The 17,749-nt window shown below is 42.9% G+C and overlaps 2 protein-coding genes across 3 annotated transcripts in view; one reads left to right on the top strand and one right to left on the bottom strand.

The window, feature by feature from the left end:
- Positions 1 to 15: 15 nt before the first annotated feature.
- pja2 (praja ring finger ubiquitin ligase 2) lies at positions 16 to 8,235 on the bottom strand. Of its 2 annotated transcripts, none has more exons than XM_010900333.3 (9): positions 8,135 to 8,235; positions 6,964 to 7,158; positions 5,466 to 6,510; positions 4,870 to 5,037; positions 4,215 to 4,400; positions 4,024 to 4,135; positions 2,054 to 2,168; positions 980 to 1,095; positions 16 to 545 (listed from the first exon to the last, which is right to left on the bottom strand). In XM_010900333.3, the coding sequence occupies exons 2-9, from the start codon at positions 7,154 to 7,156 to the stop codon at positions 420 to 422; spliced, it is 2,061 nt and encodes a 686-aa protein (XP_010898635.1). In that variant the 5' UTR covers positions 7,157 to 7,158; positions 8,135 to 8,235; the 3' UTR covers positions 16 to 419. The 2 variants fall into 2 exon arrangements, with proteins under 2 accessions (XP_010898635.1, XP_010898636.1); XM_010900334.3 differs by having other exon boundaries at positions 8,124 to 8,215.
- Positions 8,236 to 9,355: 1,120 nt separating this feature from the next.
- The window catches only part of man2a1 (mannosidase, alpha, class 2A, member 1), a 41,892-nt gene continuing 33,498 nt past the window's right edge, over positions 9,356 to 17,749 (top strand). Inside the window, exons 1-4 of the mRNA XM_010900329.5 lie at positions 9,356 to 10,467; positions 11,373 to 11,636; positions 12,955 to 13,099; positions 15,003 to 15,174. Of these exons, the coding sequence (XP_010898631.1) occupies positions 10,330 to 10,467; positions 11,373 to 11,636; positions 12,955 to 13,099; positions 15,003 to 15,174 (719 nt within the window). The 5' untranslated portion in view covers positions 9,356 to 10,329. The remainder of the gene's footprint in view (positions 10,468 to 11,372; positions 11,637 to 12,954; positions 13,100 to 15,002; positions 15,175 to 17,749) is intronic.

The following is a 17,749-nucleotide window of genomic DNA, read 5'->3' as shown; positions in this document are numbered from 1 at the left end:
TCCCAAGACAAAACCTTACCGCACACTACAGCCTTTATTGAACACGGGAAAACAAATGATTAAGAAATTAGTACAATGTAAGGTACATAAGCAGTGCTTTCATCTGTTTGAAAACAATTTGTGCATGTAAAATCTGAAACGCATTTCAGGCGAAAACAAATGGTAGTTAACTTAGTTTATATACTTCATTAAAACATACATTCGTAACAAAGATTTGAGATTATACATATAATATTTTCTCAGAAAATAAGCCTGAACTGTCACTCTTGGACATAGAACTTGTGCACTTGTGCAGAACTAAACTCAACAATTTCATTCATACAGAGCTATACATTTGCAGAGACAGAAAAAGCAAGAACTGTTTTCATTGAAGAGATGGAGGCCTCTTCCCCGCCCCCCAACGTTTTGTGGCTGTGGATTCACCGTGTTCCGGCTGCGCTGTAATTGGACGGTGGGATGTCCTGATCTGACACGAACGAGGTGGGGGCAGGCGTGTCGGCGACAGCGGGGGACAGCACGTGACGACAGACAGGGCACGTGCCCGACTAGAGAGAGGATATCAGAAAATCAGTGTGAACAATGGTGTCACTCAACATTCTGACACTGGCCAGGCGCCAAGATAAGGACTCAGCCTGTCACTTAAATCTAAACAAATAAACACACTGTCCCCCACAAACACTACAGCACCATTCTTTGAGCCAATTCATCCATGTTTATTAAGCTGTGTGGATTAATAAAAATTAAAAAAAGATTTCTGCCCACTAAATCAAAACTTACTAGGGCACGATGGATTTCAGTTGATTATCCTAGTGGCCCCTAGGGGCAATCAAGTGTAATTTGGTAAATCCTAGAAGAAAGGCCGCAGATTTCACCACCGCGGTCGAGTACAAGAAGCGCAAGTAAACAGTTTGGAACAGACCGACCAAGTTATTCCCAAGCACACGCGGCATCCTCAAATGAGCTCCATCAACACACTTACCTTCTGGAGCCAGAGAGTCACGCAGATCTTGTGGAACATGTGGTGGCATGGCAGCTGGGTGGCAATCTCATCTTTGACGTACTCACAGCAGCAGATGGCACAGCACTGCTCCTGCCCTGGAGAGAGACGGAGCGGGGCGGCAGAACAGACACAGATTGAGGGATACGGAGAGAGGGGCGATGAGGCGAGGGGGAACAAGAGGCTAAAAAGAGACGCCAAGTGGTGCCCGGGAATTCCTGACGATAAGTATTAGAGAGCAGAACCATGCCATCTATCACTAGGTTGCGCCACGTTGTGCGCTCTTCTGTATTCACGGTGCCACGCAATCCACCAGGAACTGATCCCTCGATCCACGCACACACACTTGGAGCCCCTCGCTCCGACACGCGGCATGACGAATGACGGCCATCTTGCCTCGGTGCCTGTGGGACTTGATTTATTCCCGAGGACGTGCAGCGTGTCATAAACCTGACGTGGCGCCGCTGCATAAGAATGTTCTCTGCTCCCTCTCGCACACATTTACATCACGCGGCCATCATTCATATTATGCATTGCTTGCCGTGCCTCAAATTATTTATTTTCGTGACACCCGCATCGCTTTTCTTGAAAGCAAACACCAGAGAGGTAACAACAGCAGTGGGTTATTTCCATATGGAAGGCATCGATGTGTTGATAAATTAAGGCCGTGGAAGCTTCTCGTTCTTATGATCGATTCTGGGGTAGAGACTTTAAAAACACAGTAATCCAAGTTTTCAAATGAGAAGCTTGCTTGTGTTGGTTGGCTCAAAGTAAATCTGACCCCAAGACTGAATGAGGGGAGGTTTTCAAATGTAATGGTATTAGCTAGGGTTATTACAATAGGTGTAGAGACTACAGGACTAATCCTACTCTCCACTGAAAACCCCCAGAGGCCCAGGAAATGGAATCCTTTACATTTAACCCCAGAATGCGCAAGTCTGCATTGTTGCAAATACAATGCTAGCCACTGCACACATGAACACAGCCAACTGACTTGGAAGCGGCAAGTTGGGCCGGTCTGGTTAAAAATGCAGTCCCATAGCTCAGTGAACGTACCACTGTGGTCCTGTGGTATGGTGATCTGAGGCAAGCCCTCGATGACCTGCTCCGTGGCTGGGGGGTGGGCCTGCTCCACGTCGATGGCCAGAGACTCCAGGTGGGCCAGAGCCGCCTGTCAATCAAACAAAAGAAGGGGGTGCCAAAGTCCCAGTGGATTTACATGGTCGTAGCAATGGAACGACAGTGTATTTAGTTCCCCAACAGGGATACAATTAGAGAGTTATCCCAAAATAAATGACAAGCCAGTAAATGAAACTGTTGCCGTACAAATTGAAGCACGCGTTTTTACTCATCGTGTATTATATTTAGCACACAAACAGCAGCGCAAACAAAACCCAGTTTGAGCGGCAAATCACCAGAGCAAAAGCTACTCAAACCAAGCTGCTCGGAAACACTGCATGACAATTTTGAAATGCGACCAGGTGTAAAAGAGTGTAATTGAAAGGGCACCTCCGATTCGGCAAGAAATGACAAGACAACAGCATGTCTATTACCACTTTGTGAGCTGGAGGCGGTATACCTTTTTAAAAAATAAATTCCTAACTGTTTAACACCTTAACATATTCTTTTTGCCTTTTTTTATGGATTGGGAAAGACCCATCATTTTTGTAATTCCCCCCCAGTGAAGAGCTATAAAAGTGTTGAGTGGGAGTCAGAGCAGGTCAGATTTAACCCGACCCACAAGTCAGGGACACCTTAATATTAAGAGTGCCTCACATTGATTTGAAGTTGCCTAACCAAAATATGAACCCAAAAACTATTAAAAAGGAGCATTGAGTAGAATCCTGCCTCTAAACCAGCGCTGTGCTCAATCCTGTTCCCAGAGAGCTACCACCCTCTACCTTCTCTCCAACCCTAATTTGGCCCACCGGATTCTAATGATGAGCAGGATGAAAAGCTCAGTCAGGTCAGTCACAACTGGGGTTGGAGAGAAAATCTCCAGGACCCGGACTGAGCAGCTCTGCTCTAAACAATAACACGACTAGTCTCTTTCTTCCTGGTCTTCCCTAACCGAACGGTAGAGTACTAGCTCAGTGTTTTTCCATCCCTGCTCCTGGAGGTTTTAGCTCCCTCCCTGCTCTGTCACACCTGATTCAAATGATCAGCTCGTTATCAAGTCCTTGATGAGCTACATCAGGTGGGCAGAGAGACATCTAAAACATGCAGGGCAGGGTTGAAAAACACTGTTCTAGCTAGTCCAGGCTGGTTCAGGGAGAGAAGGATAGTACTGAGAGTGTCTAAAGCCAGCATGAGGAGATGCAGCCAATGCAAACTAATAGATGGACTGTGGCGAATGTTTAAATGAAGAATGTCAGTCACTCTGATCGTGCATATTGTTCCTTTAAGCCCAATAATTGGACTCAATTATTTTATACTTTGGTAAGACATTGAAACCCCCAGCAATTCTCTCCTGTTCTATTGGCTTTCATATTAACTTTTTTTCCTCATTCAGAAGCCTAATGCATAGATAATTCTAGTCATATTAGCAACCCGTCGTAGTTTTTGCCTCTTTCGATTCCTGCGCATTTCTGTCACATATGGGACCACTAGTATCAGGTGTGCCACTTAGATTGGACTTTCCCTGCCAATTGCATTTTGGGAAATTCTGCTTTATGGGCTGCTTCATTACAGTAGTTGCGTGTTCTGTTAAGATGAATGACCATAATCTAAATGAGATTTGTCATTCTGTGCAACGTGGGTGGACACCCTAATGTATTACACACCCAATGTGTATGGGCCTGTTAAGTCTCCAATATCTGGTCAATTTAAATCTTCAAGTTGTCTGGCACCCAAAGAAATGATCAGAAACCCTGATTCAGATCCGAGATTTGCCTCTGCAATGTACAACATGGCAACGGTCATAAGACGGCACCATCCTGAAACGCACACTGAAAAACACCCTCATTCGTCTGCACTTCAGTTCTATTAGTCTGGTGTCCGGGTCAGAACCTGGCTTTTGGACTTACCTCCATAGCCTGCGCTAGGCGTTCTTCAAGAGCCATGTATGTGAGGAGCTGAGGATCTACATACGACATGGCCTGGGTCATCCCAAAGCCCTCCCCGAAGTCGTCAAGCAACCTAATGTGACCAAAACCCATGTCATTAGGGAGATGTTGAGCGGTTTGGAGTAGAAAAGTGAAAAAGACATTTCCCTGACCTCCACTCAGCGTCCAAGTCTTCACTCATGCTGGAGTCATCCTCCAGGTTGTTGTTGCCATCGAGGATGAAGAGGCCCGGGTGGACAAAGTGACTCATGCCATCTGGGTCTTCGTCGCTGCTGCTGCCAGTCTCTTCGTTGTACATCAACCATGGAATCTCCCCCTCCTCCAGGGGGGTAGGCTCCCTGCACGCACACACACACGCACATTTACTTAGCTACTTAAATGGGGACACCGAAGTTGGCTATCCTTACTTAGTAATGCCTAACCCCAATTCCAACCCTAACCCCAATTGTAATTTTTGCCCTAAAACACCTAAACCCCCAAATCTGCTCTTTTCAAAATGGGGACAGGAGAGAGAGAAACCAGATTGTGGTCATTTTTGTCCCAATAGAGTTAGGTTAGTATCACACACGTCCATTATGATTGTGTCCCCTGGGGAACAAATGGAAAGAATCAGACTGAAACAGGGAGGGACTTCAATGCATAGATTTCCCTGATGGACATGGCACGTTTTTACCTCACAAATGGCATCAAAAATAATGTACATACTTTAAATATACTGTTTTGTATTAATCAGGAGGGAATTGTATAGCCCAATATGTTTATCCTGCAACTGTTAGGAGTGTAAATGACTGGATTTATGGTTGTTACTCAGGGGGGAGGGTGAACTCTGGGATGTCGTCCAGACTGCTGCCATTGCTGTGCAGCTCATCCAAGGCGGGCAGTGTCTCCCAGCTCTCCTGGCTGGAGCGGCGCTCCTTTTCCAAGCCGGAGTCTGACGTCCACGAGGCCGACCACTCTCCCTCACTGCACTCCGAGCTGCAGAGATGCGCACGCGCGCACACACACACACACACACACACACACACGTGAGTTCACCTAGTCACCGGCCCACCTAATCTGCTTAACACAGAGATCTTAGCCGTGAACGCCGGAGCTTCGCTGGCAACCTACACTTGTTCAATCCTCAGCTGACCGCCGGGGAGTTTCGCATTCACACTTTTAAAGAAAGGCTTAACAATGGGATTATGAGTTGGCACAGTCATGGATCATCTGAGAACCAGATAATGCCTTACGAATAATTCCAAATGCACACAACTATACTCCGAATGCTGAAAACACACACACACACACACCTGATGACTAGCTACAACTTGCTTTTACTGCTGTGCATTAAGCCCTTTAAGGGGTTTTACTGATATCGGAGAGCAATAAAAAGGTAAAAATGAGAAGTTATACTATAATACCTTTCCTCAGCCTTCATGAAAGGAGCACACGTCTCATTGAAGTCCTCCAGATCTTCCCAGATGTCCACTTCATAATCAGAAACAACTTTTCCACGGGACTCTCCACATTCAAACCTCCTCTCTGCAGGCCTAAAGCCGTTCAGATCAGTCTGGGGAAAGTCAAAGAGGAAGTCCTGGCTGGGCCTCTCGGTCTGCGTCAAAAAGAACGGTGGTGCAGACAGGCACTTGGTCTGGCTGGCCTGTTTGGCTGAGCCACAACGCTCCCCCTCCTCATCGCTCTTCCTCTTCTCCAGGTGCGTTTCGCTCGTCTGCTTGCGGATTTTGGGCCTGACCACCATCTCTGACTGGGTCCCTCTTTGGTCATCGTTCCCCAGTCCAGCGACACCTTTGGGGGTGACGGGAGAACCCTCGGCAACTAGGTCCTCTGTCGTGCCCTGATCCTTGGGGACGTTTTCTGGGTGATCCGTTCCATTGGGTTCATGCGTATTACCATCAGCGGGGGGTTCCTCGGCACAAGCGCCGGATCGAAGTTCTGTTCGGGAATCTTTCACTGATTGAGTGTCTCTGTGGGAACAGTCTGTCCCGTCGCAGGATTTTGTGTACAAATACGAGTGCAAACCACTGAGATAGTCAAATTCTTTGCCCAGCTCGAAGATCATGTCATCCAGTCTTTTCTGGAGACCGTGAGACGGATCGGAGCCCTGCCCCTCCTCCTCGCCTCCACTGCTGTCTGGCTCGTAAGCATCAATATTTACAAAACTTAGTACACTAGAATTCGAAGGGTTGCTGTCGTTGTCCTCTGGGATGGGCCATGCACTGGCTTCTGCACTTTTCTTACAACCATTTTGGTCCCGGTCACAGGATAAAGGCTGGTCACTCTTTAGCTTCTTGTAATGGATCGTGTGGGCTTCAGATGACTTCCTAGAAGTAGGTTGTTTCTTGTGGGCAGGATCTTTGCCAGATTTGGCTTTCCCCCCTGGGTGAACCGAATTCGATGACACGGGAAAGATTGCGTGAAGCATCGAGGAGATGTTCCCTTTTGAAGCTAAAAGAGGATAGAGGCATTTAGAGAAGCACTATCAAAGCATCTAGAGTGACTTGTAAAAGCACAAGTACTCTCATTGAAAGACATGAAGAGAGAAAGAGCAGAGCTAAATGAGCAGAGCTGTGTGCATGCAGCAGCACCGGCCATCATTTACGGAGACGAATAAGGAGTTAATGGGCTTAGCTGCTCTCACTGCATTCCATGTCACAGTGCACATTGATCCACACCTCCCCCTATGCTGTGGGGTGCAAAACTAGCAAGCTGATTCTCACTATTTGCCTTGATATCATTATTCACATTCTGAAAGACAGCCATATAGCCTCGCCTGAAAGGCAATACATGTTTGTTTTTTTAAATTCATAAAGCCTTCAGCTTGTCCCTGAGCTAATTAATGAAATGCAAATGGGACTTAACATACAGACTTAGGTTATAGATGTATTGCCCTGAACATACGTATGGAATGTGCTCTGTTGACACCATCCATTTCCGTATCTGGCACATCCTCCACGCTGGCTGGGTTCCTGTGTTTGGCAGATGTTGGGCGGAAGCTAACGTAAGCATGCCTCCTGCCGTACCTCCGTCCGGTGATTGTTTGATACCCACCAGCCGGTTTGGGCCAGGCTGGCTTGCCAGCTTCCTGACCCATAACTAGAGAGAGTGAGAGAGAAAAATAATGAACACTGAAACACACAGTGACAAACTGATGAAGGTGAAAATAGCTGTTGTCAAAGTAGACCTGCTGTCAAAAATTAACTACTTTCTGGAAGGAGTGGGTGCTGTCACTTCAAGCTTGTTCACACATGTTCTTTATGCCACAAGAAACATTGCCTGAAACCATAAACTGGAGGCCTGCTTTACACTTTACAGTCTATAAATGTTAGCAAAGGTCAGCAAAATTACTAAAATATGATTCATAGCTATGTAAGAAAAACTCATGGTCCACATAGAAACACCAAAATGAGATGAAGGTAAAGACAAATGTATTTATTACTAAATGCCGTATCAGCAAGAACCGCACCAAATAATCCAGACAAATAAATGTATATTCTTTTCGCTTGGGTTTCTGAGTTTAAATTAGAGTTATCAATGTACCAGCATGAATTGCTGTATATGTATCATTATTGTGTATGACTCGTGAAATCGACCGACAACGTGACTTGCATATATGGTAAATAGAGTTAACCACAAAGGACAGCAGTAACGTTAGCTAGCTAGCCAACTAAGCTAGTCCATTTTAGTTACCTATCTATTTAAGTTAACTTGCAATCTACTGTAATTTGGTTTGTATTTCACATATTATGAGGGTGTATTTTCGAAAAGCAACATCATCGTATAGTAATGGAAACTTGGAAAAAATTTGAAAGGCCTAATCAGAATTAACTCTATGGCCTAGCTAACTGTGTTGTGTTATGCTAACGTGTTCCAAGCTAGCTAGCTTGTCAAAAGAGCTTCCTGGCTGTACAGTACAGGTCGTCAACATGCAGTACCCATAAACGGAACAGGAAAACGGTTCACTTTGATCAATCAGACATAATTACCGATTATCATGTTTGAATTACACAGCTTACTACAGCTCATTTTAAATTATATCGACATAAATAGCTGAAACGGACCGTTGTATTACCTGTCCCGCAGGCTTTCTTTCCGTCCAAAACCGGGAACAAACCTAGAAACCAACGTCATCAGCAAACATTGGTGTCATATGACAGACTTTCTCCAATCAGGTCGCCGAGCGCATTGGCAATCCAGGCGATTTAAACGACATGCTTACAGTAGCCTAAAAAGAAAAAGCACATGACCAAAGTTACATTATAATTATCTTACACTTGAAATACATAAACATTTACAAATGGAGGCTTGAGTAATATGAAATGTCGACTATAGATGCATAAGAAATGCAATGCATACAATACACATTTCTTTTTATAGCTTGTTTGTCATTGTAAAATTAATGGGCCAAGTTATTTTTGTAGTTGACAGACGGACACACATTTGCCTCCGTTTTAGGGGAGGTTACTCCCAGTTGATTCTGTTCTCTCTCGAACAATGTAGGGCCTACCTTATTTTCCTCATATTTGAATATTTTCATATAATGTGTATAGAATCGACTACATCTATATTTCAAAGTGTTTTCAAATAATTAAAAGTCTGGTTTTAATTACCTGGTTAAATGCATTGAGTGTATTTGAGGCTGTATATTTGACTAGTGTATTCGTATTCTCCACATTCAGCCCATTACTGGCTGATTTTACACATAGGCATTCCAACGATTTTTAGCTCTTAGTATTTTGAAAAACCAAATCAGCTATTAAAAGAGCAGAACTGTTGTGAATAGTCAAAAGGTCAATTATTTTGGGGGGAAATATGAGAATTGTTCTGCCGAAGAGGTTTCATTAAAATCGGGTCCACCTTTGAAGCTTGCCTCACAACGAAACCATTTCAAGGGAAACAAATAACATTGATAAGATAAAACATTCGTAGAAAATGTATTACTTTCTTTTAACGAATAAATTATTGACTCTGACAAAACAACATTTATTTTATCTTATATTATCATAATGCATGATAAGGGCAAATGGCTTTGTTGTGATTATTCATTGTTGTAATTATTATTTATTATAATTATTACAAAGCCGTTTGTCCTATTCATAGTATCATATGTATTATGTATAATCATTATGAACAGTTGACAGTTAACTCTCGGAGTAACCCGATTCATCACTCAGTATATTTTTTTTAACCTGTTAGATATTTTTCGTCAGCAAATGATGTCAGAGAAGGCGTATACAAGTTTCAGTTTTCTCCATACCCCAGGCTACAACTGTGCCGAGAGAGGAGGACTACAATTTTCATTTTGAGATTACGTTCACCAAGGGATATTAGCCTTTCTCAGTTAATACATGCTGACTTAAATTTGTGTCGTTTTGAACTTGTCTTCCCATTTCAATTTTACAATCAGGATGGATTAAGAAATTAACATTTTTTCGGTGGAGCTTTTCTATTTTTACTGATGCTTCAGACGTTTGTGATGATATGGCGACATCTGGAACACTTTCTCTCGTTTTGAATTCCAAAGGTTGAAAACAGAACGAGATAAAGTAGCATAGCAAAACAGGTATTTAGAGAGCTTAGGAAACATCAAGGGCGCACCCTTAACATGCCAATGCAGCAGTTTGCACTTTGTTTCATAATTAGCGCTTTAGTCACCAACTTTTGTCTGCAACAACAATAAATGACTGAGAAACAGTAGATGCAGTGTGATAGGAAGGACAATGACTGCAAAATGTTGGAGTTGGAAACGTTTACGCACTGCGCTGGACTAAAATCGTATACACGACTTTACCTGTGCGCACTAACTGAAAGTTGTAAATCGGTAGGCGGCGCACGCTCATGCCATATGCTTTTTACTTCCTCACTTAATTTTATCAGAAAACAATACAGGAAGGAGAAGAGGTCGTCGGCACCAACCAACACGGTCTGTTGATTCACGCAATTTTCCGGACTTCGGTACTGTGTACACTGGTTCAGGCTTCTTTTGGGTGACAGATCCAGCTTTTTAAAGTTTAGTGTACGAAATCAATGTGTAGTACACGTTAGCACAACACCTCACAGTTAGTTAGCTATTAGAGTTTATTTTGGTTAGGCCTTTCCAAGTTTTTTCCAAGTTTAATTTACTATACGCTGACGTTGTTTTTTTGTAGAGGGGGTTTTAGGAACAGACTGACGTTTTTCTGATCCTCACCGCGGAGTCAAGACATCGACCAATCAGTCACTCAACCCGATCAGCTTCGATTCACCTGGAAGTATTAATTGTAAACAATGATGAAGCTTAGCCGGCAATTTACAGTTTTTGGCAGTGCCATATTTTGTGTAGTGGTATTTTCATTATACCTGATGCTGGATCACCTGCAATTAGACCATACCAAAAGTCCAAACGGTGGGGATAGATTACAAAATGTAAGTTTTTAACGTTTCATTGTTTATCTTGTTCCTGGATTTTGAGGAATATTGTTTTTACATAGGTGCACAATATCGATTGATTTGTAAAGTAGCATTTTCCTAAAAATCATCTCTCTGTTCTTCTAGCCAATCCCCTATCCTAGAAAACTGTTGTTGATTGGCATTTGTTGTTTGTTGATTTCGTTGTTATTTGTGTACTGAACAGTATTGGGTACATAACAGTATATGTTTGAGAGACTTGTTAAGCGTTATCATATAACTTCAAGCACCTGATTGGGTGTTGAATTATTCCATTCCTGGAAGAGTTAAAGTATTCTTTCTAGGCAAACGTGTTGCATTATAATCCTATTTTACACCTAGTGTTGTTGGGGTAGTTCTGAGATCACCGAGACTAATGGAAAACTGGCAAACGTCGGCATGTTTGTGCAGCGAGGAGGTGAGGTGACTGAACTCGTTATCTATTAATTCGTCATTTCCACTTCCTTTGGCTGCCAGCTTTAAAAAAAAAAGCACTAACACTTTAGATTTGTGTGTAGTGTCCTGTTATATTTGTCACCATGGATGACAAAGAGGTTCCACTTATATAGGGTTTGCAGTCAATGTAAATATTCCTAGACTCATTTGAACTATTGTACAAACGTTTTCCAGGGTTCGTGTCTGGACTGCATTGGGTAGTGCAGGTTTTGTCTTGTTTAAGCACTGCTCCAGTCAATTTTGAAGACATTGTTCAGTTTTCACGAAATTCACCACTGATGTTCTTCTATATTGGTTAGTTAAACCATGATGTGACTGGGGCACTCCGGAATTAGTGTAGCGTGCCACTACGCTACATTATAATTCTATACATACTGTGCATTGTTAATCCTGTACACTCTTCTCTTGCATCCTCTCTCCTTTGCCAGGGTCAGTTGTCCATCCTGCAGGACAAGATTGACCGCTTGGAGAGACTACTGGCAGAGAACAATGAGATCATAGCCAACATCAGGGACTCCGTAATAAACCTAAAGGAGTCGGTCAAGGATGGCAGAGGTGGTCCTGACAGTGGGAACATGAGTCAAGGGCCCTACCCGGATCTGTTGGTGTCGCCTCCACTGGTCCTTCCCATAGACTCCCAAGACTGTCAGTTTGCGGCAAGACAGTTCTCCAAGCCTGCAGATGGTGTGCAGGTAAGACTTTTATGACAGGGGGGAAATGAGAAGCCGTCCGGGTATTTTTAGCCTCCATGTAGATTGGATCTGTTCAACATCCTCCAGTAAAAAGTGTACAAAACATCCACACATATAACTTATTATTTCTTAGTGAGCTTTACGTTTCACAGATCAGAATATGATTGAACCATTAGAGAAACACCATCATGATCTCATTATCATGATGCCAACCTTCCGTGCTGAATAGCTCCAACCAGCTGTGTGAAATATGAAGCCTTGCAATAGCCATGGGGAAGACAATCCAGTGTCACATCACTATGGTGTGGAAAATCCATTACTTATTTTTTTCCCCAATTCCTCAGTGTGCTATGAATATATTATTCAATACTCTTTCCAATTAATATCATGGGCTCACAGAGTGTATAATTCACATTTATACAACTGGTACAAATTGAAAAAAAGGTGTCATTTTAATGGACTTTGGTTGTATTATCTGGTCTAGTTGGACTATGACATTGCCCTATTCCCTACCCATTGGCCACCTATGTAATCAGGTGAATGCCAGCTCATCAGTTGTACCTGTTGGAAAGTTAAAGCACAGCTTGTGGTTAGGAAGGGAATTGCCGTTTTACTGGAAAGACAAGTTTCTTTATGTACATTAAATGCCTGTAGGCAGAGCTAAGACATTCTGCTGAAGAATCCTGGACAAAAGAAACGATTAATGTTTTAACAGCCCGAAAGAGACAGCATCCCACCACGATGTCTATCCATCTCATAAAAGGTCTTTACCATGCCAACAACAACATAATCTATTGTGTTTCATACTGCTGTTGAAACCATGGCTTTAGTCAGTGGCTGTTGTCACATTACAGACTTGTACATATTGAACCATTATAGAGCACAAAATCTTTTCCTTTCTGTATCACATTCCATTCATGCCATCATCATTTATTTGGCTAAAAGACAGGAGTATTTAACTTGGCGTGAGTCCCAAAGCAGCCTCAGTTGCATTAGAAGTTCCATCTCTCATTTGCATTCTACCTGCTGATATCCCAGATGTCGTACCCGGGATTACAGGAACAGATGCACTGCTGTCTTTCCATCTTTTCATTGTCGCACTGTGAACCCAATACTTGAAACTTCCTGAGACAAATCCTGAAGTGAGGTAAACCAGTGTCACAATATATTGGTGGCCATTTTGTACCATACTTGTTATACACCAATGTTGCCTTTATTTTCAACAACGTATAATGTATAGGTGTATGTTAACCTTTCATTTTGTAATATTTAACAAGTACAATATCCTATTATTCATCTCAGACTTTTTCTTTGTCAGTTGCTGGATGTATATGACCTCCTGACCTTTGACAACCCTGATGGAGGAGTGTGGAAACAGGGCTTTGACATCACCTACCAGGAGAATGAATGGGACAGCGAACCACTACAAGTATATCTTGTCCCCCACTCACACAATGATCCTGGTAAGCTACTTCTAAGAGAATTACAAATTCAAAATCAAGTTGTATTTCTTCACGGTCGATAGCGTGGGGAATTGATTCATCTCACAATGAGACCACTTAAAAACCTCTACTTAAATAGTATTTAGGAGTTAATGGTCCCTTTAAGGCTTATCTGAAACCATGTTCCTCTGAATTCGTCAATGCTTTGTTTTCTACACTTAATGCAGTCACACCCTGTGCTGACAGGAAGCAAGCTGTCGGTATCCATAGTCAAGTCAGGATTCATATTTCGCTCTTTCCTTGGATTCATGGTGTTTCCTGGTCTGCCAAAGGAACAAGCGTTGTATCACAGTACGGAGAACATTAAAATGTATTTACTGACATATCATCAATCCATGAAATCTTGTCCTGTTAACAAAAAAAGTAATTGGAAAAATGTGACAGCAAATGGCGCAGCAGTCTGTGGTGTTGATTTGCTGGACCAAGTTGATCACTAGGTTTGATCCTTAACCGTGCCACTAGTGCCTCATGGGTGATACAAATACAGCTCCGGAAAAAATGAAGAGACCACTGCCCCTCTTTTTCTTTCCTTTCCTCAAAAAAAAATGAGGTTGGAGTGAGGAACAGTAGCGTTGAATTGGCAGTGGTCTCTTAATTTTAACCCTTCTGTTTCTCACTCAAAACCTTCCTTTCCAACTTTTTTGGAAAAGAAAGCAAAAGGTGCAGCGGCCTCTTAATTTTTTCAGGGCTGTGAGACTAAAACTCGTCAGCAACACTCACTGTGGTGTTCAGGTGACCCGTGTGTCTTCCTTATTGAAGAGGCGGCGGGTAGGAGGGCTTCGCACATCTGGCTGTGACTTTAGATGGCTGCAATCTGCATCTCTCCGTATCCATTGATGGTAGTTTTGAAAAGACACAACTACCGAAGGCTGGATGTGACTAGAGAGAGAAAAGGGTTTTCTAAAAAGCCTGTTACTATTATATCCGCAATGTTGCATTTTCCTCATAAACACACCATTTTAAATGCTCTGTTGTGGTGTGGAGGAATAGTTTTGTCATGACACATTGTCGAGACTAAGGCATCAGTGCAGGCGGTGGTTTTAGGCGTGGGTCACATTTGCACAGTAGCAGCACCTCCAGCCGAACAACAGCTTGGGCCACTCTATTCTTCGTCCCTGTATTTGGATAACTCTTTAGTAATTCAAGATGGCTTTGTGGTTTAACTGGTTTGGGCTGCACTTAGTGTTGTATACTGTAGCTAATGGCAGCACTTAGACCGTTGCACAGTTTTAAAGCAACCATGCCTGTTTGATTTAGCAATATCTTTGTTGCTGAGGAAAAAGGAAAACTATGTGGACTGTTGAATCTCATGAGTTTCATTGGAGATCTGATGAGATTATGTTGTGAAATATTGATTGAACTCAAAGTTCTTCACAAGATACCAACATCATAGAGGGCAATGACTCTCCAGGGTGGATGCATATGACGGACAGGGTGGCCCTTTCTCGGTGCATTCTAGCAACTCCTTGTGGTGGGTCAGGTGGCAGCATCAGTAGTTGTGGTTGTTGGCTAGCGCATGGGTTGACAATGTTTATAGGTTCTGGTGTATACTCCCTGGTTCAGCAAGCAGAGTGATAAAAAGAGGAATAGCTTGCTGAGATATGCATCGAAAGGTTGCCCTTTCTCTTTGTCTTTCCTGAACACTCTGGCACTCACTGCAATGAATAAGAATATAACCAAATGTTTTAATTATTTTTGCTGATGATGACGATTGTCTTTTTTTTATTTTTTTATCCGTTTAATAGATATGTAATAGAAAGAAAGACCACAATTATATTGTGAACCAACTACCTCCTCTCTACATTTTTGTTTGACCATGCTCCACAACTTGGTCATATTCATTTAGGTCTGTGTTTGTTTTCAGGATGGCTGAAGACGTTTGACGACTACTACCGGGACCAGACTCAGCACATTCTCAACAACATGGTGGTGAAGCTAAACGAGGACAGTCGCAGGAAGATGATCTGGTCCGAGATCTCCTACTTTGCCAAGTGGTGGGACAATATCGACAACCAGAAGAGAGACGCTGTCAAGAGGTAGGAGTTGTCCGTCCATGCAACCTTGTTATTCTAGCTGGGAGATGAGACAACATTTCATTTCAGTCTCATCTTTGGCCATGTTTACACAAGTTGTGCAATTTAGAGATTTTTCCCCCCAACTAATTGGTCTTTTAACCAATTTCATCAGTTCTTTGTCAGGGCTCATCTGATGAGTTGAAAGGCCAATTAGGGGGAAAGAATGATCAGAATCGGGCTGCATGTGTAAGGGCAGCAGCTGAGAAGCAAATCATCTAACTTGGCTGCTGTAGACGTGAAAGCGTATTCCTTAGTGGATTTGCAATAAGATTCTGCCGCTCCTCTGTTAGTCCCATTTTAATTAAAGCAGGGGCTATGCCTTCCTTAGGCCTTGCGGTTTTATTGCGTTTATTAAAAATGCAATAAAATTAGATGTAAAAACTTTGTGAATAAATGAACTCAACAACACCACAGCCTGGGACTGTCGTTATATGTTCAGCTAAATCGATGGCCTCAACCCAGTTCACTGTACAACCATTCTTTACTCTGCCTGGTAGCCAGAGTTAATTGGTTCGAATTGCTTCAACCAGCCAAACTCACTAGAAATGATCTTGAGGTTATAAAATCAATAGTACTTGTGAGAGCCACATATGCTCCCCCCTTCCTCAGTCCTATTGCTGTTGAAAATGTCCCCCTGAGGGTGTAAAGGCTGTCAGGAGTAAGGGGGTTCCTCCCAAAGCGACGCGGAGTGGGGGGGGGGGTAGCGTTTTTTCCCCTCTCTCTCCAGAAACAGCTGTAAAAGCCAGGAGGGTATCAAATGCTGAGTGTTTTGGCCGTTCCTGACGGGTTGGCTTTGGCAGCTAGCCTTGGGAGATTACACTGTGTATGAAATGCAATAAACATTTCAGCTGCAGGTCAGGATTCTAATTCGGAGCACAAGCAAAAAGTGCCTCAAGGTGAAGGATGGAGGAAGAGGAAAAATCCAACACGAATATTTATTCGCTATTGATTTGATGCACGAGAAGTTCAAAGCCAACCAGATCCATTCTTTCATTTGGGTGGGGGGGGGGGGGGTGTGTTGTGTGTAAAATATTCCCTTTACTCTTTTTTTGGAAGGGTGTCATAGCTTATTTAATAACATTTTCTTTTCAGGTTTTCATTTTATGTCAGCAAATTCAAGGTCTGGCTCTTAATGATTCAGTTCCACAATATAGTACACAGAGAAGCATCGCTCAAGAAATTCAAACAAACATCATTAATTCTTTAGAACACTTCTTTAAAATTGGGGAGAAACTTGCTTTTGAGCTGCGTGTTTCAGGTTTGTAGGAGGACCTCATCCGTCCATCCTCGTTAGGGTGCACCATTGATGACGACTCATGTAGAGATGGCACCTGCTTTCATTAGTCCAACTCTTCTGCCAGGACAGAACTGCACACTGCCTCCACCTATCCAATCAGAGAACAATGAAAGAAACCCACTGGTGATTGAATGATCCCTGAGAAAAATCTAATTTCCAAGGAGAAAATAAAGAGCAATTTCAAGTTTCGATTATGAAAAGGGCTGAGTCGTCATGCTTTGTTTTGCTGCTCCCTGTTCTTATTACTGTGGCTCGCCAGGGACAGATTAGGGAAGTCTGTAGTTGAAATATGCTCAGCGTACAGAGGAAAGATGCTGACTCGCAATCACAGCAAGAGGATTCCTGTCCTAGCAGGAGTTTGAGTGGTATCTCCTACATAGGTTTATTTTACTGTTGAAACTTAAGAAAATTAAACTGCAACAGAGGAGCTTTTCTCTTATTATTATTGCAGTCACAGTGTAATGGTATGTGCAACTACAGTGCTTGTATGACACATGTTGTTCTAATATGATCTGAATGTTCCAAACCTTCATGGGACCAAGCTGAGGGTAAGAGCCCTGACGGTACCGCTCATCGTATTGATGTGGTCTTTACCACAGTTTACCTCAGGTTCTGAATGCCAACACTTCCTTTACTTGCAGTAACATGAAAGGTGTACCACCGTATTTGACGCTAGACATCTGTGATGTACCATGTACAGCCTTTTTTGATAATCTTTATAAGGGATGCCAATACTTTTATACAGCCTTTTTGTTACTTTGTTAAAAGTTCCTGTAATTTTGGAGGTGACAAAAGTTTGGACCTCCCTACTCATTCACCTGGAATGCTTTTCCAAGAGCTTCCCACATATGCAGAGCTATTGTTGGCTGCTTTTCCACTCTGCGGTCAAAGTCATCCCAACCCATCTCAATTGGGTTGAGGTTGGAATACTGTGGAGGCCAGGTCATCTGATGCAGTACCATCAGTCTGTTTCTTGGTCAAAAAGCCCTTACAAAGCCTGGCGGTGTGTTTAGGGTCATTGTCCTGTTGAAAAACAAAAGAGAGTCCCACTAATCACAAACTAGATGGGATGGTGTACTGCTGCAGAATGCTGTAGTAGCCATGGGGGTAGAGTTATTTGCTGATTTCTGATGCTGGTAAACTCTAATGAACTTATCCTCTGCAGCTGAGGGAACTCTGGGTCTTCCTTTTCCTGTGGCGGTCCTCACTAGAGGCAGTTTCAACATAGCACTTGATGGT

Source organism: Esox lucius, chromosome 14, assembly GCF_011004845.1.
Source record: "Esox lucius isolate fEsoLuc1 chromosome 14, fEsoLuc1.pri, whole genome shotgun sequence".
NCBI lineage: Eukaryota > Metazoa > Chordata > Actinopteri > Esociformes > Esocidae > Esox > Esox lucius.
Note: the sequence above shows the minus strand (reverse complement) of the source record. Positions and strands in the feature narration are given on the sequence as shown.

Bases quoted from the DNA above. Each gene is read 5' to 3' on its own strand.
- pja2 (XM_010900333.3), bottom strand. From the start codon at position 7,156: ATGGGTCAGGAAGCTGGCAAGCCAGCCTGGCCCAAACCGGCTGGTGGG. The intron at 5,038-5,465 runs GTATTATAGTAT...GCATCTCTGCAG, and splicing joins TTCATGAAGGCTGAGGAAAG to CTCGGAGTGCAGTGAGGGAG. The intron at 4,401-4,869 runs GTAACAACCATA...GTGTGCGTGCAG, and splicing joins GAGTTCACCCTCCCCCCTGA to GGAGCCTACCCCCCTGGAGG.